Source organism: Vidua macroura, chromosome 12, assembly GCF_024509145.1.
Source record: "Vidua macroura isolate BioBank_ID:100142 chromosome 12, ASM2450914v1, whole genome shotgun sequence".
Taxonomy (NCBI): domain Eukaryota; kingdom Metazoa; phylum Chordata; class Aves; order Passeriformes; family Viduidae; genus Vidua; species Vidua macroura.
Window position 1 is genome coordinate 8,235,815 of NC_071582.1, and position 23,868 is coordinate 8,259,682.

At 39.7% G+C, this 23,868-nt stretch overlaps 1 protein-coding gene across 5 annotated transcripts; it reads left to right on the plus strand.

The window, feature by feature from the left end:
• Window positions 1-147: 147 nt before the first annotated feature.
• On the plus strand, window positions 148-23,621 carry SLTM (SAFB like transcription modulator). Of its 5 annotated transcripts, none has more exons than XM_053988757.1 (21): window positions 148-333; window positions 995-1,082; window positions 7,730-7,803; window positions 8,096-8,281; window positions 8,697-8,744; window positions 9,751-9,778; window positions 11,123-11,591; window positions 12,153-12,202; window positions 14,381-14,499; window positions 16,093-16,242; window positions 16,334-16,443; window positions 16,532-16,692; window positions 17,012-17,103; window positions 17,319-17,482; window positions 18,558-18,732; window positions 19,320-19,444; window positions 19,958-20,128; window positions 20,891-21,205; window positions 21,621-21,771; window positions 22,482-22,639; window positions 22,970-23,621. In XM_053988757.1, the coding sequence occupies exons 1-21, from the start codon at window positions 148-150 to the stop codon at window positions 23,076-23,078; spliced, it is 3,129 nt and encodes a 1,042-aa protein (XP_053844732.1). In that variant the 3' UTR covers window positions 23,079-23,621. The 5 variants fall into 5 exon arrangements, with proteins under 5 accessions (XP_053844732.1, XP_053844734.1, XP_053844735.1 ...); XM_053988759.1 differs by having other exon boundaries at window positions 21,633-21,771; XM_053988760.1 differs by having other exon boundaries at window positions 16,532-16,611.
• Window positions 23,622-23,868: the final 247 nt, after the last annotated feature.

Here is a 23,868-nt window from a genome sequence, read left to right on the forward strand (position 1 = left end):
CACGCGCAGGGCGGGCCCCAGGCAGGGCGGGCGCTCCGGGCCAGGTGCGCCGCTCCGCGCCTGCGCAGAGCCGCGCGCCGGCCGCGCTCCATCCGGGCACCGCGCTCATTGTGCGCGCGGCCGCCGCGCTCGCCCGCCCGCTCTAAAATGGCCGCCGCCGCCTCCGCTCCCGCCGCCGCCGCTGCTGCGGGGGCTCCCGCGGCTCCCGCGGCGCCGCCCACCGAGAGCAAGAGGATCAGCGACCTGCGCGTCATCGACCTCAAGTCGGAGCTGAAGCGGCGCAACCTGGACATCACCGGCGTGAAGACGGTGCTCATCGCCCGGCTCAAGCAGGTGAGCGGCGGGCGCAGGCCCGGCCCGGCCCGCCCCGGCGGCCGCTGCTGCCGCCCGGCTCCGGGGGCGGGGCGCTGGCGACCCTGCCACTGTCCCGGTGTGGGGGGCGGGACCTGTCCCCGCCGTGCCGCCGGTGCCCGGCCGGGGTCCGGCTCAACGAGCCCCCCGCGCTGTGTGCCCTGTGGGCCGGGCTGGGCGCGGTGTCCGGGCTGGCGGAGCTCCCCGCCCCGGCTGGCGGAGCTCGCCCCGCGGCCTTGCGGCCCGCCCACCGCCACGGGCGCCGGAGCTCGTCGGGCGAGCCCCGGGGCAGGTTGTTGCTGAAGGGTGTCTGTGCTTCCCGCTGTCCTGTTTTTGAGCTGCCCTTAATGCCATTATGGATGTCGTTGTGGCCTTCTAGTGTTACGGTTCCAAAGAGAAGCGTGTGGATCCTTGATAAGCTGTACTTCCAAAGTGTCATTTTAACAGCTGAAACTCCCAGTCTTTATCATGACTGTTCCCTTGCTCTTCTCCAGCTTTAAAGGGAAAGGTTTAACTCAGAGTCTTTTGCCAAATATTTTTGAGATGCCGAAGGAACTGTTTGGCTTACAGACTTCTGCTGAAGTCAAACTGTCCAGCTTTCCACGGAAAGCCATTAAAAATTGTCTTTTTATTTCTCATTTAGGCTATTGAAGAGGAAGGAGGTGATCCAGATAATATTGAAATAAGTGTTTCAGCCGACACACCCACCAAGAAACCAACTAAAGGCAAAGGTTAGGATCTATTGATATATTTTATATTCTTACCCAGGGTTTTTGTTTTTTTTTTTAATGTATCACCTTAAAGAAGGACTGTGGTCTATATTTTGGGTGCAGTTGTGACTTTACTCCTTATAGCTTCTGTCATATAAGAAGTCCTTTGCCTTGCATGTCTGCTTTCAGTCACTGTACGTAGACAATGTATGGGGATGCTGGAGCAATATATATTGAGATATAGCTAGATAGATGGAAAATGACTGGGTTTAGAGTTGTGTGTTCTGAGGTAGTGGCTGTAGTGCCCACAGCTCCTGGAGAGCTGTGCTGAGTGCTGTGCGTGAGCTGTGACGGGTTTGGCGTGTGCTCAGAGATCTGAACGTGGGGTGTTCCAGGTGCAGGTGGAGCAGGAGCTGCTGGGGGGGCTCTGTGGGGAGCTGGTCCTGTCCACGAGGATCTGTGTGACAGCAGAGGTTCTTGAGCCATGAGCAGGTGCTGAACTTGGCTGGCAATGAGGGCACAGCAATGTGTGGTAGGGGTCACTGCCTGAAGAGGACCGTGTAGTGTGGGCGTGTTAGCATGGTCTCTATTGAAGACACAATTTATAAACATGAGTTTTCTGAATAGCTGTTGAAGCCTCACAGTGTCTAATTAAGAGGTTTTAGTGTTCCTGTTGTGAGAAGTTAATATTTAGATTTTGTGCTGATCTGCTTGGCAGTGATTTTTTTCAGATTTTTCAGCTCTGATTTCTTTTGCATGGGAATTTAAATACTGTTTGTGAGTTTGGAGTCTGGGGAATTTTAGACTGGGTTTGTATTTTCAGTTGTTCTGGGAGCATCTGTGATCTATAGGCACTGGGAAAGGACCTGTCTGCTTTATGCACAGCGTTTTTCGTTGAACAGACACACTAGGAATGTTCACATGTGCTACAGGGGCCTGTTTTGGATGTGAACAGTCTTATACCACTGTCTCTTGTCCTGGGCTGAGTTTTGTGGTGAAAGTGATTATTCAATCAGTCTGGTGCTGTGAATGGTGAAACTAGTGTCTGCTTAGAAAGTTTGAATAACTTCTTTGCAGTTTTCACACATTAGAGAAGTGAAAGGAAATAAACTTTCAAATGTGGTTTTGTTTTTTTTCTTTCTATGACATTACTTTATTCCCTGCTTTAGAAAGGTAACTGCTACTTAAGATAACTACATGGAAGCTAAATAAGGAAACTCTTCCACAGTTTTTCATACGGACATCTAAATGGCTCCTTCTTCTGCTGTGACAAACACTTCTCTTATCTACTGCTTTTTATCTTCCTAGTCTCCAAACTAATATCATGATATGCATAATGTTCTTGAACTGGCTTCTTGGGTAGTTAGACTGTTTTGCTTCTGCAGAGGTAGTTTGCCAACCAGTGCTGCTGCTGCTGCCTGAGGCAGGGCTTCAGTAGCTCTTCCTGCCACCTCTCCTGTGCCCCAAATCCTAATGCATACATATGACATGTGTGTTCTTGGTAAACCTCAAAGGAAAGTTCTTATCAGTTCACTTTGCAAGCTCAGGAGTTTTTCCTCATTACTTTTTAGATTACAGAAGTCTTATGAACAAATTTTGTGCCAAAAGTATGGGGAGTTCATGGTGGAAGATGAAAAATTTCACTGTTTAGTCTAGGGGAAGTATTTTTTTATTGTATTGGTTTATTTCTGACTGTATGAAATAATACATTGTTTGATTTTTAACTACTCACTAAAACTGAGGTGTTTTCCCTCTTTACTGATTTTGCTGACAGATTGATCCAGGCCTTTTTGGTAATGCTTGTTTTCCCCCCACCCTACAGCTTCAGACTAATACTGATGGGTCTTTAATTATTTTACTACTGGACAGCAGTAAAATGAATGACATTGCTAGTTCTATAGTATTTTTCCCTGTGTTATTATTGCTGTACAAGGGAGAGTAGGAGTATTAGGTACTCATTTATAAGGAAAATACATTTTTAGGAAAGGCCAGGGAGTGGAAGTGATCATTAAACCTCCTCATAGCAGCCAGAAGGGGAAGCCAGTGGGAGGGAAGGAAGGAGGTTGTCCTTCCAAAAAGTCCCAAAGTGTGTCTGGTGGCTGTAGGGTTTAGATCTGAAAGTCTTCTGTAACCAGTTTTACTGGAGCTCTTAAGGTCTGTGGAAAAAGTGTGATTGTGATTCCCTAGCACTGTCTGTTACAGCAGCCTGGTCTGGAATATTGATACAGGCCAAATTAGAGTGGGAATGGGGTGTGGAGAGTCAGGGGGGAGGGAATGATACATTTCTCTTTCCTTGCTTTTTTTGTGGGTATGTTTATTAAAAGGGAGAACAATACTCAAGAGTGGGACTTTATTTCATACAAATTAAAAAATGCTTGCAGAAGGATTCTGTAATCCAGCAAGAATCCTTGATCAATTCTCATGCAAAGTTAGTAGAAATTTAACACTTTTTCCAGATGCTGCTTTAATTAAATAATTAGGGTAAAGACCTGCAGAGCAGCTAATCAGAAGATTATACAGGTATATAGGTTAGATCAGTTGGTTTTGCCAATAAAAGTTTGAAAGGAACAAATGCCAAGTGCTCCTTTTCTAAGTGCCTCAGCTGTGCCTCTCCACCCTAGCATTTAGTAGCTATGGAGGAAATTCTCTTTTTGTGAAAAGATTACAGGCTTTGGAAAAAGCTTATCTTTTCAAGCCTGACCATTCTGCTGCCTAGTCTGGTCTCTAGAGGAAGTTACCTTACTAGTAGTATGAAATATTTTTCAAATGTTTCTGATATGAATGCTCCTTTGAAGGATCTGCAGTCAAAAATGTTGTTGAATATTGAAATATTAAAGTTGGTAATTGAAAATTACTTTCCTGATGAGTTATGGAATTAGTGTGGGTGAAGAACAAATTTTTTGGCTGATAATTTTTAACTTTGGAGAATTAATGTGAGTAAAGATGGTTTTTTGCTGCTGTACAAGCTTCTGAGGCCAGTTATATACATGTTTGTTTGTGTCTTAAGTACCTCTCTAGTTTGCAACTGAATTTCCAGTTTGACAGTACTGTTTCTTGGATCAAAAGCTGACAGTGGCTGGCTTGTACTATTGCCCAAATAATTTTGACTTCTTTATTAAAGCTGTCTAGTTACTTAAATATAAGAACAAAACAAAGTAAACTAAGTTGTACAGTTAGATTTCACAGACCTTTCTTTCTAAAAACAATGAATGACTAATAACTGTATTTTTTAGCTGCAGTAGAAGACTTAAATATTCCTGTACCTCATGGTACCATTTCAGAATTAGAAAAGGATTGTTTACTTTTGCTAATATTGTGGCAAATGATACTTTTCAAATTGCAGTAGGCCTCTTAATGTTATAGAGAGTTTATTTCATTGTAAGGATTTATCTCCTCTTTACCTCTTATCCCATGTTTTTGATGAATCTTTAGTATTAGGTGTGAGAGAACCCTGTTCAGAGTTTCAGCAGGAATACCAGAAGAAATACAAATACTAATTCTTCCAAAATTTTCTGATAAATATGTGTCACTCTGCTTCTGCCTGAGATGCAAATATCTAGTTCAGGAGTTGTCCAGAGTACACTGTTCTATAATTCTGTAAACACTCAGGTAGCCTGAATTCCTCACATGGAGGACCATGAGTAGGTAGAATAATCTTGTGCTACTGTAAGGCTTGTAAATAAAATGAAAGCTAAACCTGCATAATGTAAAACCAACAAAGATGCTCTAATTCTTCTACTTACTTATAAGGAGAATATTTGTTCTCTGTGTAATAGTCTGTTGCAATTTTATGGTGTGTAGCAATTGCTGTTGCCAGAAAAGGGATTGAGCATGGCTTGTAAAGGAGTGCCATCACTCCAAGGTAAATGAGTGTTTGTGTTGTTAAGCACCCAGATCTGTAGTGAATGCTGCATACACACTGACATTTTCAACAGCCACTGCTTGGATAAACCTGTACAGAAATGTGGGTGTTGACAGCTTGTGTGACTGGAGACCAGCTGTGCCTCTTGTCTGCAGAAGGTTCAGCTGTTCTGGCTCTGTTTGTTAACTTACCCTTTAATCAGGTCAACACTGGTCTGGAATAAGTTCAGAGAAGCAGTCTTTTTCTGTAAGGTGTGTGTTGCAATCTGATTTTAGTTATGAGAATTTAAGAGCCAAGTGTGCCTTTAAGCAGCCCACTGTAAATGAGTGTCAGTCGGACAACTGTTGAATTTTTTGTGGATGCTGCATTTTAGCAAGTTATTGTATCAACATCTGAAAACTGTCTGTATCAGAACCTTGAAATGCCACTGTTGAGTGGCATAATGTAACTCTAACCAGAGCAAAGTAACCTGAAGCACAGAACTTGAGAGGGAGAGCAGACTTATACCACTTCCTGGCTTGAAGTTGAAAAGTGAAGGTCATTGTTCAGGTCTCCTTATGCCTTAGAATACCTCTGGTATTCAGAGTAAATGGGACTTGCTGCAAAGACAACAGACATAGTAAAGAAGGGCTAATGAAATCATTACTTAATCTAGTAGCAAATAAAAGATAAAACAGCTTCATTACTGGATGCTGTAACTTGCTCTTGATGAGGACCAGTCCATAAAATACAGTTCTCTAGCTGCTATTGCATAATGGTGGGGCTAACTTGAGGTAGCTTTGCCATTGGTTTGGTTTTCTTTTCTGTTGCCTATAAAGTCTTGGTTCTAGCCCACCAGCCATATCTCCTTAGGCAAAATGATTTAAATGATTAAATGATTTAAACAGCTTTCGTGATAGTCTATGCTAAAGAGTTGCTAAATATGTTGAGCATCTGCCCTGTGTGCTTGCCTGTTTCTGTGTATGCTTAGCTGGATATGGGATGCAGGAAACACATGGTCTTTCAGGTTTAACACACAAACTGAAACGTGAGAGGGTAAAACAGAAAGCTGTGGAATGTGTGTAGAAATCCTTGCTGTTTCTCATTGCTTTTTATTTATGTTGAAGATATCTGGGATCTGTAGATTCTATCACAGAATGCTAAAAATCTAGCACAAAATTTGAGTTAGTCTTTGTTTCAGGCATCAGCTGTGATGCACATCAGAAACTGTCCTTTCTGGTGTAAGTCCTCTTCCTGAGTAGAGCTGGCTTCCCTTAGCACCTGTGCAGGTAGCTTTTTGCACCAAAATCTCACAAATCTATTGCATTTAAAGAATAAAACAGGATTTTCTGTGGGTTTTGGGATTTTTTTGTTTGTTTGTTTTAAGTGAAGTAAAATCAGCGACACTGACTTTAGATTTGAAAGTTTAAATCTCATATTTTGCAGTTGCAGAAATAGCTTCTGCCATGTGCCTTTTCCTGGAGATCAGTGTGTGCCTGTACTGAAACCAGCAATGTGCTTTTTCTAGGAGTATGGTCAGAGTGCTGCCTTTCAGGGAAATGAGTAAAAGCAACTGGAATCCAGGCAAACCCAATAGTGTGTACTTCTTGCCCTGTAGTAGAGTACTTTACAGCTTTGAAGTGCATTTAAGAACTGCATACGGAAAACCATGGAAATTAATGGCTGAAAAAATTGAGTATTTCAGCTAGCAGAGATGTCCATACTGTGTTGAACTTTGGCTTACGGTTTTCTTTTATATTCCTTTGGAATAACTATAAAATTGGTTTAGCCATTCATTAGAGGTTGAAGGGAGGAGGGAGGATTCAATGGCAAAAAATGAAGCATTAAGTGCTAATTATGACTGCCATCTCATTTGCATTTGAATTGACACTGAGTTTCAGTAGAAGATACAGTAAAGACACTTCCTAACAGAGCTGCTTTTGTACCTTGTGCTAATCAAAACTGTTGCATAGGCTAATCTTTGATAGACTGAATCAGAGAGACAGAACCTTCTTCAAAGGGTGTGTTTGTGTGGAGATGTTTCTGTCTAGTGTTCTTAGGTCTTGTTTTTCAGAAGAGTAAGGGAATGCAGTGGGTTCCAAAGGGAACTGTGTCTAGTCATCATCCCCACAGAGACATCTCTAATAGAGAAAAGTGTCTGTGCTGGAAGAGCAGAATTCCTCAATGGAACAGGCCCGTAATACAGTAAAGCTTATGTAGAAAGCAGAGGTGCTGCACCTACTCAATTCTTCTGCCTCGCTTCATCCTCTACTGAAAAAGGTGGCTTGGAGAGGCTTGTAAGTGCCATGCTTGTGGATATTCAAAGATGCAGCTAAATAAAGCCCTGAGACATTCTATTGTCCTTGGAACTTCACTGTAATTTTCAGCAGGCAATTGGGTGACTAGATGACCTTTAGAGGTTTGTTCTAACCTAATTTCTCAGTGATGTTAGTTATCCTCTAAAGCAAGACCTTTCCAAAGTCATAATGTCGAGTTTATCTCAGTAATTCTGGAAAGGTTTAGTTTCTAGTTCAAAGTTCTGCTGAATTCCATTATCACTCAAAATAGAAGGATGTGTATTAAGATCAGTAACTTGAATGTAACCACTTGTTTATTGAATAGCATTGATTGTTCATTCTCACTCAGCTGACATTTTATCTCCTTATCTTAAAAATTACTCAGTTTTCGGAGGGCTGTATTATAGTGAACAATCCAGCTAAACTAGAACAAGTAAATAGAGAACAATAAAGTAAGGCCAAACACATAATCAGTATTAAAAGTGTGCTCTAGGTAGCAGGTCTAGCCACAGCATATCCCATCATTTCAGGTAAAAAGCAGGAAGCTGATGAATTGACTGGTGATGCTTCAGTAGAAGAGGACTCCTTTGTCAAGGTAATAAAAGTATGTAAAAACTTTTCCTATTTTGTATTTAAAGTCAGTGTTTGACTTCAGTTAATGAAAAAGCTTCCATTTTCTTTGTGGTAATTTATGTGGAAATTTGGAGCATTTTTTTTACTGTATTCACAGTGTGATGCCTAAGGGTATGAAGGTGGGGGTTTTTTAAAACATGATATGAACTTTATTATGAATGTGAGACACTGATCCAGCAGTGAAACACTGATTCTAGCAGTGATTTTTTTAGAATAAAGCTAATACTTTTAGTTACATTAAGTATTTGTGTTCACACCAAAAGGAAAATGAATTGGAGACTCAAGATGTAAGTGATCAAGATGGAAATGATGAATTGAAAGACTTAAAAGAATCTGTTGAAGATGAGAACTTGAATTCTAAAGAACTACCATCTGCAGAAAAGAAAAGATACCACAATCTGGAGCAAGTGGAGACAACAGAAGATGTGGAGAAGGATTCTGAAAGTCAGGTACTTGGCTATATTTTACATTAATTTTTCTTAGTGTTTGTTACTAGGAAGTCAGAGCTAGTTTTTCAATTTGTCCTGCTTATCTCTTAAAAGATAGGGTTTTTTCTTTTTACTCTACTTTCCTCTTTTTCTTTCTATTTGCCTTGATTTGTATTTGAATAGTCCTGAAACACATGTGGCACTGATTGATAAAATTCCACTCTGTCTATACCGAGTTAGTTCCTAAGTGGTCCTTTTTCCTTGTACTAGCAGTGACTTGTGCCTTTCAGTTCAGTGTTCAGATTCTTTACATCAGGAGAACTGCTCATGGATGTTCACATTGTTGAGTGTGTATCCACTTAAATGTTTACTGATCTAATGGAATCTATTGACCCTCTAAATGTTTGCTTATCTTGTCCCTTTTCTTTTACTATAGGAAAATGAAGGTCCAGACATAGAAGATTACACTTTTCCAGCTGTCCATGTGAGTTCTAAATCCATTCTGTTAAGCTGATTTTTGTGTCTATTTAGTTGGAAAAGATCACTTTAGACTGGTTTTTCTGTTCCAGTGTGCATGTTAGAGTCAGATGATGTAAGACTATAAAGGTAAACTATATGGGAAGCTTTCATTCAAATACTCAGTAATGCAGATAATTGTGATACCAAGTAAGTTGACCTATTTAAAAACATAATTCATGTCTACAATTTGGGATTGTTCAGTGCATAGAATATTCACAAAGAATATGTCTTACACTCCCTTAAAAACATATCAGAGGGCTATGCCAGATGCTGTTGTAGTATTTACAGCCTGTACAGGAGTTTAGAACTTCTGTTTAATGTAGAAGTTTGCCCTTGGAGAATGTGGGGAGTGCAGAACTGGGCTTGGTTGTTTAGGGATGCTTTTTGGTGCTAGTACTAATATCTGATATCTCTAAGTTCAGAAATTCATTCTGAGTTACATGGAACTGATGTCTGGAAAGTGAGATCTCATACAACATCTCTTGCTCTGTGAAACTAATGGGAAATAAGTAAATACCTATCCAAATCAGAGTTTGATTTTTAAGTAGCTACTGGAGGGAGGCTACCTAGTTTCTGACTTCTCTCTTGAGCTTTTATAGCTAATGATGGACTGCTTGCATTTCTTTGAAAGCAGTAATCTGCAGCTTGACAGACATTCTGAAAGCTTTGCTAAGACATGGAATAGTTTAGAAATGTCCCATTGAGTTGAGGGGGTAAGACAATATCTGCATGCCCCAACCAACTGCAAACAGCAAGTGTTGTAGATAAATGCCAAGTTGTTTCATAAAGAAGTTTCATAACAGTTTTTAGAGATTTGACAAGGGACGTGCACGAGTTTGGTTCCTGGATAATCTTTGGAAACAGTTTTCAGTATTTGCCTTCATACAATAGAAATTCTATGAAAAATACAAATTGTTCTACTTAAAGTTTCAAAATAGGAGACATTTAGTGTTGACTTCCTTTTCTTGCAGGATGGGGAAGATGAAGAAAATGAGAAAGGTATGTCTAAAGTTTAATAGAGTTCAGAGGTCTTACTCTGGTAGAGCAGGCAACTTTCTCTTGTAACATTCAATCTCTACTAATACTAGGCTTATCTCCAGCACTAAGTATCAGTTGTCTCCTCATTGAGCTCAGCACCTGGAATCACTGCAGTCAGTTTATTTCACTCCTAAGAGTTACTTTACTCTTAAGAGTTGGTTACAGTACTTATCAGTTACTGTGGTGGTTGTATAATATAGTTGCAATACTATGATTCTTAATAAAAACCCATAGTATTCAAGGACTGAATTTAATACACGGTAAGTCTTGATGCCAAAGCCTCCAACTTGCACTGCAGTAACTGATGTTGAGTGAAATGCTGCACTCTCACACTGAAGTTGAGCACCCCACAAATGTATGGATCATCATATGCTTGGCTTACTGTCACTTAGAAATACCAGTTGTACATAGGATGGTAAAACAAGTGTTTGAAAACCTGTGGAGTGGCTACCATTTTTTAAGCTGTGCTCATTAGTGAAACTATAGAAGGAATGTAATGCATTTGGGCAAACAGACTTCCTGGACAGAAGTCATAAGGATTCTACATTTTGTGGACTCGAAAGGACATGGAACACCATCACTTTACACAAGATGGAATAAACACATTCCTGAAGCCACAGGATTTAACTACAGACTCCATGTTTACGAGGGACCCCATGGCCGAAGTGTCTCATCTGTGCAAATCCAAGAATACAGTTGGAGATGTCTCTGTGGGACTGAGATGGAAAATCTTTCCCGTGGATGAAGATTGAGACCATTTGTCTACGAACTCTGGATTAAGGCTCACCCATCCATGTTCTGCAGCAGCCTTGTACAACTCACTTGACTGCCAAGCAACTGCTTGGAAAGGAAAAGAACAGCGAACACCGATGTGGAAGACTGGCTGGAATTCTCCAAGACTGTAATTCTTTCGGATTTGGGAAGGTTTAGAAGTTCTGGAACCAGGAAGATTCAAAGACAGATTAAATCAAACTGTGAACATCCAAAGCAACTATGTTCTTCTGGAATACTAAATCCTAAACTGGAAAATGGATACTTCTTACGAAGAACGGGTATCTCCAGGATGGAACCATATTCTCCCTCCTAATGTTTTGGTATTTGTCTCTAGAAAATGTGTTTTGCCATGAAGAATAAGTGATCCTGGGTAAAGGATTTATATTTGTGTTAATACACCTTGTGTTTTTTCTAACCTTCCATCAGTGCTAATAACTGGCTTTGTATTTTCTAGGTCCTATTCTAGCTTATGCATATGAAATTGTTTAAACTTCTTGTTTTGCCATATTTATTCCTGTTAAATCCTCTTAGATAAAGCAGGTTCTGGTGATGGTACACAAGAAGTATCTAAACCTCTTCCTTCAGAAGAAAGCCTAGCTGAGGCTGATCACACGGCTCATGAAGAGATGGAAGCTAACACCTCTGTGAAAGAAGCTGAGGATGATAACATATCGGTTACAATCCAGGCCGAAGATGCCATCACTCTGGATTTTGATGGTGATGACCTCCTAGAAACAGGTAAAAATGTGAAAATTACAGATTCTGAAGCAAGTAAGCCAAAGGATGTGCAGGATACCATTTCACAGAGCCTGGAGAAGGAAAGCAAGGACTATGAGGTGACTGAGAACCATAAAGATGGTAAGAAGGAAGACTGCGTGAAGGGTGATCCCGTCAAGAAGGAAGCCAGAGAAAGTTCAAAGAAAGCAGAATCTGGAGACAAAGAAAAGGATACTTTGAAGAAAGGTCCCTCGTCTACTGGGGCCTCTGGTCAAGCAAAGAGGTTTGTTTTTCTATGTCAGTTCTTTACGATACTGAGTACCAGCATTCAATAAGATCACTCTACATTAAGGGGGTAGCAGCAAGAATCTTATAATTAGTATCCTATGCTCCTGCCTATAGGTTTTTTGACCGCCATAAGTTACTTTTTAAAATTCAAGATCTTCGTATAGACACTATGTCCTACTGATTGCATTGTCGAATTGTCAGCATTTATTTATTTTTTTTCAAATTGACGATTTTTTTAAATGTCCTTGTGATGATGGTAATGAACAGCTATCAGTTCTAAGAACACAAAATGAAGTCAAGTCCCCGTCCTGAAATCTGGAGAAGATTGCCATATATCCACTGAATAGAGTTGTCAGAAAATCTAGATCTTCAGGCATCTTGGGGAAAATCAGTGCAAGAATCCATAAGGGAATCATTTGTTCAAATATACAGTCTGGCCCTTTTTCATTTTTATTTTTTGAAATGTTAACTTGTCTGTTAGTGTTAGTAGTATAAAATGCAACACCAAATTCTGTAGTTTCAACTTTCTTCTGATTTTTTTAATTTGCTTCTCTAGCTCTACTAAGGAATCTAAAGAAAGCAAGACAACATCAAAGGATGATAAAGGTAACTATTATGAATTAGAGTAGTATTTCTTGAACTAAATGCTTTCCTGATTGAGAAATTGCTTGCCACGTAATAAATTGGCTTATATGATTGAACTCAGCCATCTATAGTAAATTATGCTAGAGGTACAGTAGTCATTTGCTATATGTATGTGTCCATATATTTTGTTTCTCCTTATGCCAGATTTGTCATAAGATCAAAAATACTTATTCTAAAGACTTGATGAAAATACATTCTCCTGCTGCAAAATATTTTCGGGAGCAAATTCATTTAACATTTCCCAAGTCTTAGTTTTGATGAGAAGCTATAATTTTCAGATAAGCCTGCTGTAACATATAGCAAAACAAGCAAAAAATAATTGCAAGTACTTAAATGTAATGCCAATTAAATTTTTTTGTCTTGTTTGTAATTCCAGCTCATTTTAAAATAAACTGAAACAAGTACTATAGCTGAGATGCCAGCTTGCAAAATTGCACTTGTGGCTGTTTAATGTATTAAATTTCAACCTTTTTTTTTTTGCCTTGGAGTTTCCACTTGTTTCCATAAAATCCTGTATTACAATGACAAATTTGAAGAGTGGAGCTCAAGAGCACATTCATGTCACCAGTTATACTGATGCTTCATGGTTGAACAGATGCATTTGTGTGAGCTCATGTGTCTCCTTATTTTACCTACTCCCTTTCTGCCAAAAATCTTTGTCACAGAATCTCTGGCATAATACTAAGGAACAAATGAAACTTTACCTGGTAAATGAATTGGAGAGGAAATTTTTGTCGCAGACATAACTGGGTCTTCTGTAGATGTGTCTTTTCATGACAGTTACATGCTTAAAATGAAACTGAGAGCAGATTTGCTGTGTCTTCATTTATGTAGCATATATGATAACTGTGATGGTACCTGTTCAAGGCTTTCTTAATATATATACACAGCCAAAGGCAGGATAGTGGCTGTTTAATGGTATTTATTGATTGTCTAAGTGTATCACAGAACCATAGAGTGTTATGGATTGGAAGGGAACTTAAAGATCATCTTGTTCCAATGCCCTGCTGAGGGCAGGGACACCTTCCACTATTTCAGATTGCTCCAAGCCTTGTCCAACCTGGCCTTGGACCCTTCCAGGAATGGGGCAGCCACAGCTTCTCTGGACAACCCATGCCAGAGCCCACAGGGAAGAATTTCTTCCTTATATATCTAAACGTAATACCAAAATAACCTTAGTATGACCATAACTGAGACGTTGCCTTTTTCTCTTAGTTAATCTTGATGCATTGAAGAAACAAAACTATCCTTTTTTTTCTCAAAATGGTTAAATTACCTTTTAAAACTCTGCATATCACCAGATCTTCCAGCTTCAAGGTGGAGGTCTAGTTCTGGTCTTGCCTGTAGGACTGGCTACATTTTAACATATCCCAAAGCAGTTCATTTATTTAGCAGCAAACAACAAGCTGAACTACATAACTGAAGACAAAAATATAGTGGGAATGAGATTACATGAGTCTCTTTTGAGTTCTTATCGCTGTGTTGTTGCAAAAATACCTAACATATGGGGTGAGGGAAGTATTTAAAGCACATAGTGTTTTTCCAGCTTTTATTTAGTATTTCCTTTAGTATGTGGGAAATAATTTGGTGGGTTGAATCTAGTTCTACATCCAGTAGTATTTTTAAAAAACTGCTCTGGATGAAGCTGATACTTCAAGAAGTTGTGGAAATTGACCACATGGCTCTGGAGGCTGGGATTATCCAAGTCTCCTGTATTTGCCTTTCTGCTGTCTCTGGTAACCTGAGCAGTGTATGGACATCATGATGGAGAACAAATACTGTGTGCAAAACACCCCATTTTTATGGATGGTAGCTAATGATAAGAGCCAGATTTTTGAAGCTAAATGTACATACTGAAATGAGGAGTAAAGCATGCCTTTAACAAATATTTGTAATATTTTTCTGTCTCTGTCCTTTGGGTACAAGGTAGCCAAGCTGTTGGGCTCAATACATGGTTAAATGAACGAAATCTTATGGCATATGTTTTTTTTCTATAGAAGTCTTTTCAAGAAAGGTAACCAGATAAGCAATTACTTAGAGGTAACAGGCTAAGTTTCTCTTTTCAGCAACACTTTAGTTAAATATTCATGGTACCTCTGTCTCCTTAATTTTTTGGCTGTTTTGTAAAACTTGTTTCAGGAAGCGCGAGCAGTGTTAGTGGTAGCAGTGGAAGTTCAACTAGAAACCTGTGGGTTAGCGGACTGTCTTCCAACACAAAAGCTGCTGACTTGAAAAATCTCTTTGGCAAATATGGAAAGGTATTTTATGGGGTGTGATACCATATGTGTGGTGTGTGTCTATTCCCCCTCCTCTACTCAGTGGCAGAAATTAATACTTGATTTAAATAAAGGTTTGAGAGGAAATGTCTGACCAGTTCAATCTAAAGCCCCATACTGCAGTAGTAAGAGTGTATGCTTACAGGAAGAACCATATGTTCATTTTATAAGAAGTGTTTCTTTCTGTGGAGGTAAGATAAGTACAAAAGAAATTTCACAAATACTTGTATAGACTGGCTTTCAAAATATTGATGGCTATGTTAATTTGTAGCAACTGTATTTAACCACGAGTGCAAGATAGTGTACTAACTGATAAAATTGTAATACATATAGTGTTTATAGAACATCCTGCTTTGGGGAGACTGTTTTGAAAATATGTTCTGAAGGCTTATGAATGGGAAAATTGGTAAAAATGTGACATTTAATGTATGATTCTTTAGGGGCTCTTTCAGTGATTTAATGATTTTTTTTTTTTTTTTTACAGTCTGCTTAAATTAAGTCTGTTTTCCCAATTCTGGTTAATTGAAACATACAAATTCCATAGAACAATGCGAAAATCTTGAAAGCTAAGCAGTCTTCTAAACCCAGGGTTCTCATTTTCCCATAGGAGTTGCTGATAACTATGTGAATTTGTAGTGTTAGTGTAAGCCTGTGCAGATATGGCATTATTGTATCTTGGGAACTAGTTAGAACCTGAGCACTGTGACTGTCAAGTATGTGTATTGATTATGGCATATCTGATGTTTCCAGTGAATTTAGTAGGTGATTTTATTTATGCATTCACAAGTGTGGACACCTGACAGAATATTTTGTTGGAACTTCCAGTTACTTGGCTGTTTTCACTGTAAAGCTGGTTGGTACTTACATTTACATAGCTTCCCAGTTTTAAAATTGATTGGGAAATACTTCATGACTGTACCATGACAGTCTAGACTGCTAAAAAGATAAAACTGATGACAGCTAGAAAGATATAACTGTTGCCTTTAGAGTCTGACTTTGACAAAAAGACTGGCTCCAGCAGCCATAGAAATTCTATCAAGGAGGAGGAGCACAAAGATTAATACCTTCTCAAGAAGCAGATGTCAGAGCTGACTGCTAAAATGGCTTAACTGACACACTTGCTAGATGACTTTGAAGAATTGGCTCCCTTATTAAGTTACTACATAATACTGCTTATACCTTCCTGCTATTAATTGGCAGCTGCTGAGTTTTTTTGTGGGGGTTCATCTGTCAGAGATGAACCATCAAATTCAAGTCAGTGGTGTTTCTGTGAATGAATTTTGCCAATAACTGAAGAGAAGCATTTAGATAATGGGCATGAGGAGGTGACTGGTCAAAACAGGATGCAAGCATTAAAATGCCTTGATGTGCAAGTTGGGATAAAGTTCTCAAGGCTTTTGAGAATTTGGGAGTGTCAATCTTTCTAGTGGGGTGGGAGTTATGTTGCTGTTGAATTGGGGGGGTTGGGGAGAATTTATTTTGTTTTCTTATATACTAGGGTAAAAATGTTATTGGAATACCATAACCTCTGTAGAAATGTCTCTCTGAGAACCTGAATTCTTCCTGTTTGCATAGGTACTTGGTGCAAAGGTGGTCACAAACGCACGAAGCCCGGGGGCAAAATGCTACGGCATAGTAACAATGTCCTCTAGTACAGAAGTGGCCAGGTGTATCGCACACCTGCACCGCACAGAGCTGCACGGACAGCAGATCTCTGTGGAGAAAGTAGGTTTCATAACATGAAGACTTTTCCCAGAATAGACCATCTTTTACAAGAATCTGTATTAACCTATTTGCTTTTGAAAAAAAAAAATAGGTGAAAGGTGATCCCTCCAAAAAAGAATTGAAGAAGGAAAGTGATGAGAAATCTAGTTCGGGTAGGAGCATAGGAGATAAGAAGACTGCATCAAGTGACAAAGCCAGCAAGTAAGGAATTTCACATCTTCTAAAATTGTGAAAATCCTCTAAGCTGAATTTCCCTCATTGGATTTTTGTGTTTTTTTTTCCTAATAAGAACTCCATCAACCAAAAAAGAAGAAAAGAAATCAGAGAAATCTGAAAAAAAAGAAAGTAAAGAAGCCAAGAAAACAGAAGGTAAAGATGAGAAGAGTGATAATGGAACAAGTGGCCCTAATCAAGAATCCACTAAAAAAGCTGAAGAAAAGAAAAGAATAAGTATGCCATATAGCCATATTTCCTCCTGTTGAATCTGTGTGTCTGACTTGTCTTGGGGGCATGTTCTTGCTCTTACTGGAAACCAGACATTTAAACACCTGTTCTTTTTTAGACTCCAGTAACACATTTATTACTTCCATACTTTATACTAATATTTAATTACAGGCATGTTCTGGTATGTTTCTCCTACCAGTACCAGATCACTTCGGAGATTTAGAAATGTCATGAAGGAGAATTTTTAATAGGCATATAGAGATAGTTGTGTGTGTGTATTTAAACCTTCTTTTATTTTTCTTTTTTTGTTTCCCCCCTTCACTAGGTGGTAAAAGCCCAGGTCAAGTTGTAGTTTTAGACCAAACAAAAGGAGACCAAGGCCACACTAGGACAGTTAGAAGGGGAAGGTTTGATAAAGTAAGTATCTATAGATTTGATGCAATCCTTACCTGATTTGATCCTACCTTGCAGTTGACTGAAGAGTCAATAAACTATCACTAACTGTTAAGCTTAGATAGAAGCTTTGTATGCTTTAGGATTGCTAAGTCATTAATCATACTTGAATGTAGCATCCAGAAATCTCCCTAAATGAATGAGACTTCTGAAATAACCATTGTAATCTCTATCTATAGCCACAGATTTTGAGGAACAAAGAGCGTATTATTCAAGAGAAAGTGAAATTCAGGGAATACAGGGGTAGAAAGGATATCTTGCCTTTTGAAAAGATGAAGGAACAGAGATTGCGAGAACACATGGTTCGATTGGAAAGAATACGACGAGCTGTTGAACTGCGAAGGTAGTAATTCAACTTTTTGCTAAAGGCTATTGTATACATTAATTGATCAGATACTATATTTAGAAATCTCATCAGAATTTATTCTGTCAAGCCTTCTAACCAGATGTTAAAGTCTGGGACTCTACCTAACAGTATCTTTATGGGAATTAACAAACTCCAAAATTTTTGTATAATCTTTTAATAGCTATATGTGTACACACACAGCTTAGAGTTTGTTACAGTGGGGGGTATATCTCATAAGTGTTACTGCATGCCAGTTTTCTTTTTTGAAAAGTGAGAAGTAGACTAGGAGACAGGGCCAAAAATAGTGTTTGGGATTTGCTTGTTTGTTTGTTTTTAAACTGAGAATGTTGTATCTCTAAATGACAAATCAAGCATAATATAATACTGATCCTTTCAACAGAAAGAGCAAATGGCTACACTGTTATGTTCTGCTGTTTTCATATGGCCAAAAGCTTGCAAAGAGCAGTTAAATGAGCTGTGTTGTTAGCTGGGTTTCCCAAAACAAAGGGAAACAATTCCTAACCAAAGGAATTCCCAGCAAACATAAAGCTTAAAGGAGAAAATGCCTTTTGTGCTTCCTCTAGGCTGTATTATGGGAGGTAAAAAGAAGAAAACAAAATGAAGCCTTTCATGAGTGTACTCATGTGCAACTCAGAGTGGTCATGACTGGCTGTCTTACTTTTCTGGACAGAAAACCCTAAGTAAATGTTTTGTTAGCTTGAAGAAGAGAAGAGCTAAAATAGCATTTATTTTTTAGATCCAGTCATATTCTCGGCTACTGAATACTGTTGTTACTGTGTGCCATGTGACAAGTGAGAAATCCAAATTAAGAATAAAATACATCAAGAAATTATTCTTGAGATAGCTTTTCCTATCAGTTGTCTGCTAATGGTTCTGTAGATTAGCAAAACCACTTTGGCTACTTGGGGCTAAAAGGAGTAGACTTCTGGTGCAAGGACTTCCGTGAAGAACTTACTCTGAATTAGTTTTTGAATGCCTGTGCCTAAGGTGACGTTAGTTTTGGATGACAAAATTTCTCAGATGAATTTCTGCTACCTCTTATTTTTTTTAGGCGAAGAGAAATTGCAGAGCGAGAGCGCCGCGAGCGAGAACGGATACGGATAATGCACGAGCGAGAAGAGTGCCTGCAGAGGGAAAGGGAGCGACTCGAAATTGAGAGGCAAAAGCTGGAGAGGGAGAGGATGGAACGGGAGCGTTTGGAGAGAGAGCGTGTTCGGATTGAACAGGTGGGCAGAGCTGGGCTCTGGACTGTGCAGGAGCTTTTTGGAGGATGGCCCAGTTCACCCTTGCGGGGAATTTTGCTCTTCACTCTTCTACCCAGTCCTTTTTCTTTCATAAAACCCAGCCAAACATTACATAATTCACATTGTACAACAACGGGAATCTTCATCTTGTTTGCTTGGGAGTAATTTGATGTAAAATACTTGCTACTGTAGCAGCTATACAAGTCAGTCTCTAAACATGAAGTACAATAGATCACTTTGTCTATACCACTCTTCCATAATTTGACTAGATTTTTCCTACAGAATACCCCTGCAAACTTCAAGAAGTGTTTCTGGGTAATAAATACAATAGTAATACAAGAAATTACCTGGAGACATTTCTATGTAACAGCCAATAGCATCTCCAGAACCGTTGTCTACTTTTTGAGAAATATTCCCTGTGCTCTTTAATCTTAGATGCTACCCAAGGATGAATTTTATCAGATCACCTTTAGCAGAAAACTGACAAGGGATAGGTGTGTATCCTTGCTAACTGTTCTCTGGGTATCTCTAGTAAAGACCTGCTCTGTTTGTGGTTCCTTTTGTGGCAGGAACGTCGGAAAGAAGCGGAGCGAATCGCGCGGGAGAGGGAGGAACTCCGGCGGCAGCAGCAGCAGCTCCGCTATGAACAGGAAAAGAGGAATTCGTTGAAACGTCCACGGGATGTAGATCACAGGTAATTCTCAAACTGGTCTTTTGCAGTGCATAATAAAAAGAAAGAGCTACAAGCCTTGTATCAGATTTGAAAATTCATTTGGACCTGAAGCAGGTCTTCTTCACAGAAGAACTGGATTTCTGGTATTGCTTTGGTTTGACGTTAGTTTATGACAAACATGACACTCCTTATCTGTAGGAGGGAGCTTTGAAATTAGAGAAGCATCCCATGAATTAATTCTTACTGTGTGAAAAAAAGACAATCCAGAGCATTTGCTGAGAAAAGCTGTTCTGCCTTAATGGTTGAAGCTTCTACTTTAAGAATTCATATTTCTGCTAAATGGATGGTTAGTTTGGGGTGTTTTCTTAAATTATTTTGTCCACTACTCTTTAAAGAGTCTACCTTTGTCAGTGGCTTTCCAAAGGTCAGATAAGCATCTCCTAAAATAGACAACTGACTCTCAACAATTTTCTGCATATTAGGCCTTGATTTGGCTACACGTGACTGATGAGGGTTCCTTTGTTTTGGCTAAAGGAGAGATGATCCTTACTGGAATGAGAGCAAGAAGATGGCTCTTGATACAGATGCACGTTTTGGCCATGGCTCAGATTACAGCCGCCAGCAGAACAGGTTCAATGATTTTGATCACAGAGAACGAGGCCGATATCCAGAAGGTTCTTCTGTTCCATCATCTTCTTTTGATAGGTAAGTTTAGATAATGGAGCAGTTATTTGTGTGCCAGCATCTCTGTGGATTTCACTCCTGACTGTTCAAAACTGAATGTGGTGCTAAAGGCTTTATACAGTTCTGATATAATAGAATTCCAGTACTGTCCTGACATTACTTGTGTCTTCAGGACTGGCCACTTTATCATGGAATCTAATCTGCTGTTCTCTGAGAACTTTAAATTAGCTACCTGGTGGCCTTTTTTGTGAGACATTTCAAAAGGATTTTTGCAATTATTCCTTCCTCTTTCACATCTAGTCACAAGTTCTTGTGGATTACTTGTGTAATTTACAGTGCAGTAAATGCTGGTTCCAGATGGAACTTCATGGTTCCAGTAACCACTAGTAAAGCTAAGACCGCATAATTGTACCTTCTGGAATTCAGCTTTTAGGTTGCAGTGAACTAGAATTGTAAATACAATTCTGACTTGAGAAATACAGCATTCTCCATTTCACAGTGGGCAAAAAGGTGGCCCCATAGTTGCTTAAATCACACTGACCAAAATAGGAACAAATAAATGCACAAAGAAATGTTTAACTGGCTGTTAGAACTCAAGCTCAAAATTACAATTGTAGACATAAATGCAATTTGGGGTGGAAAGGATTTCTGTTCCTATATATAGTAACAAACAACTAATACAAAGATGAGTGATATTTTATATCCTCATGCATGCGCTTACACGTGCAGAGAAAGGTGAAAATGGGAAACAAGTAATGACTCTTTCCTACTTTAACAACTTAGGCGAGATCGTTTTGTAAACCAAGGTGAGGCAAAAAAGACTCGCCCAACAGCACGAAGAGAAGAGCCGGGCTTTGAGAGATACCCCAAGACCTTCAGTGAGTCCAGAAGAAATGAACCACCACAGCCAAGAAGCGAACTCCGGGACACGGACAGACGCGAAGTACGTGGAGACAGAGATGAAAGGAGAACAGTGATAATTCACGACAGACCAGAAATACCACACGGCCGACATCCCAGAGAAACCGGTTCCAACCCACCTAGGCAAACAAATTGGAAGAGCGAGGGAAGCATAAGCACAGACAAACGGGACGGCAGGTAAATGTGCTGACTAACCAGGGAAAGTACTGATTCTTGTAGAATTTATCCATAGTAGCAATTCCTCAAGTATTAGTGTGTAAAGAGAGAATAGACCCTCTCCTCCTAAAGAAAAGCATTGGAAGAAATATGTAGGATATCAAATGCTAAACCTCGTCTAGGAACTGGTTGCTGACTCCCAGCAGTCTGTTCTTAATCATGAGTAGCAGCACAGAGTTAAGGAGGCTTTTGTGTAGAATGCAGATGTAAACGAGTAGCACGTGAGCTTGAATTATTTAAAAAGCCACACAGATCTAAAGGAATGTTTCTAAGAAGTCAGCTGCAGGTTGCTAGGAACCACAGGAATCTCTGCTGTCTACATGTGCTGTGATTTGGTACCAGTTCAACTATACTGAAACCAAAATTTTGATGAAAGCAATTTTTACAGAGGCGAGCGGCCGGATCGGTCGGGAAGGGAAGTGTCCGGCCATGTGAGGGGAGCACCTCCGGGGAGCCGCAGCAGCGCCTCCGGCTATGGAGGCAGGGAAGGAGAACGGGGCGTGATGGGAGAGAGAGGTGGAGGACAAGTGAGTCACCTTCTTGTGTTCGTGTGCATGAAGGAGAGGCTGGAAAATGCAGACTCATGCTGGAAGAATGACCATATAACATCATCAAAATGATTCACAAGCATTCTGCCTATTTTCAACTTAGTTTTCTTGATGTTAAAGGTTCTTTTTTAATAACCAAAAAAATGACAAAAAAATTGCCCTATTCTTCTTGTCTGGCACCTTTATGATAAGAACAATACCTGGGAGTAGATGATAAAGCTTTTGAGAATTTGTTGTCACCCTTTCAGGGTTTTAACCATACACTCGCTGCCTGCTATTTTCAGTGCAGTTTCTAATTTTAATGTGGTACTGAGTGAAAATCCTTCTGCAAGACTTGTCTTTAAAGACTACAGATTAACTTACTCCTGCTGGTATTTAAATCCTGAAGTATTTAAAAAGTATTAATGTTCTTCTTCCTGAATTTTATGCCACTGATAATGAGATCAGGGCAGAATTGGGAGTAAAGTATGAGTTTGTGGAACCTCACTCGCTGCATACCCACACATTTGTCATTGTAACTAAGTTTCTGTTACCTAGAATTAACAGGAATATTGTAAACATGTGTGAGCAGCCTATGGACTGAAATCTTGAAAGACTTGTGTTTATTCTATCAGCTTTCTTGACAGGTCTGTTTCTTGTAGCTCAAACAGCCTCTTTGTGAGAATGACTAGCTGTCACTTTCTCCCCAGCACTACAACGAGGACAGACATGTTGTAGAACGCCACAGTCGTGAAACTGGACCAAGGAAAGAATGGCATGGACCTAGTTCTCAAGGAAGTGGCTATCATGACACAAGGAGAATGGGAGATGGCCGTGGAGGAGGGGGCATGATGGCTCCACATGCAAGGTACAGAAAGCACTCCTTCCTCTCCATTCCCTACTGAGCCCCTGCAAGCTTTGGTGTCCTTAGGAAGTGCAGCAGTGTGGGTAGCAGCAGGGTGACTCCCTGTGCTGTCTGGCCAGCACAGGGCTCCCCAGGGGTGCTGCTGCTGGCACTGGGCCCAGCAGCACAGCAGTGAGGGACTTCTTGCAAAGTCTCTTCTCCTGCATGTTTTCAAGTCTCTTTTGAGACTTACAGTTTGACAGTTGACTGATAGGAGATGTAAGAATGTTACTACCTGTGCACCAGGAGTTTAGGTATGTATCATAACACTTTTTTTAAAACTTCTGTTTCCAGTAACTCTTCACCCATTAATAGAGTTGTACAGATCACAGGCAATTCCATGCAGAGGGGAAGTGGCTCAGGATTTAAGCCATTTAAAGGTGGACCTCCACGAAGATTCTAAGATCTACAGCTGTTTGGTTTCAAGATAACTTATTGAAATTTCTTGTAAACTTTCTCTGATTAAGAACAGGAAATCTTGTCTAGAAATCCTGGTTAAATTTTTTTAATTTAACATGATTATTTTCCTCTCAATTTTGGAGGCATTTTCATAGTTACGTTGTAATTTTGGATAGTTTTTGTGTATCTTTGATAAGCATTTTCCCTGAGGCACTAGAGCTGTGTAAAAAGAAATTGGAACCAAAATATTTGTTAATTCTGTACAAAAGGATAGTTTGCAGCTGTGTGCTAGTAGTTTGATTTGCCAACATTAGCGCTGTGGTGTCATGCTTTAAAGTTAGCTACTGCTCACAACATCCACAATAACCTCCATTTTGAAGGTTGTCCAGACTATTATCTCTGCTTTCTAATTTGTAGAGAAATAAGATTTGTTCTTTCATTACTGGGTATTATGTAACCTATTTTTGCAGAAGGTACTGTTACATTGAGTGCATTTATGTGTATTCTTGCAAATGTATTCTTTTGAAATAAACCTTCATATTCTGTATAGCTTCTAGTAAGTCTTTAAAGCAGTCTGTGGGGAAGGAAGGCAGAATTAAACAGACATGTTGGTATAGCAAATCAAAGCATGGGTGCCATTAGGTTCTAACTAAAACTTGTCTCCTTCACAGTTACTGAATTGAAAAACTTAGAAGCACATTTGCTCACAGAAGAAAGATTAGAACCAAAAAATAGCAAAATAGTCAAGCAAGGCCCAAAGGAATAATTTTCATTTGCTTTGTGTTTAGTAAAGC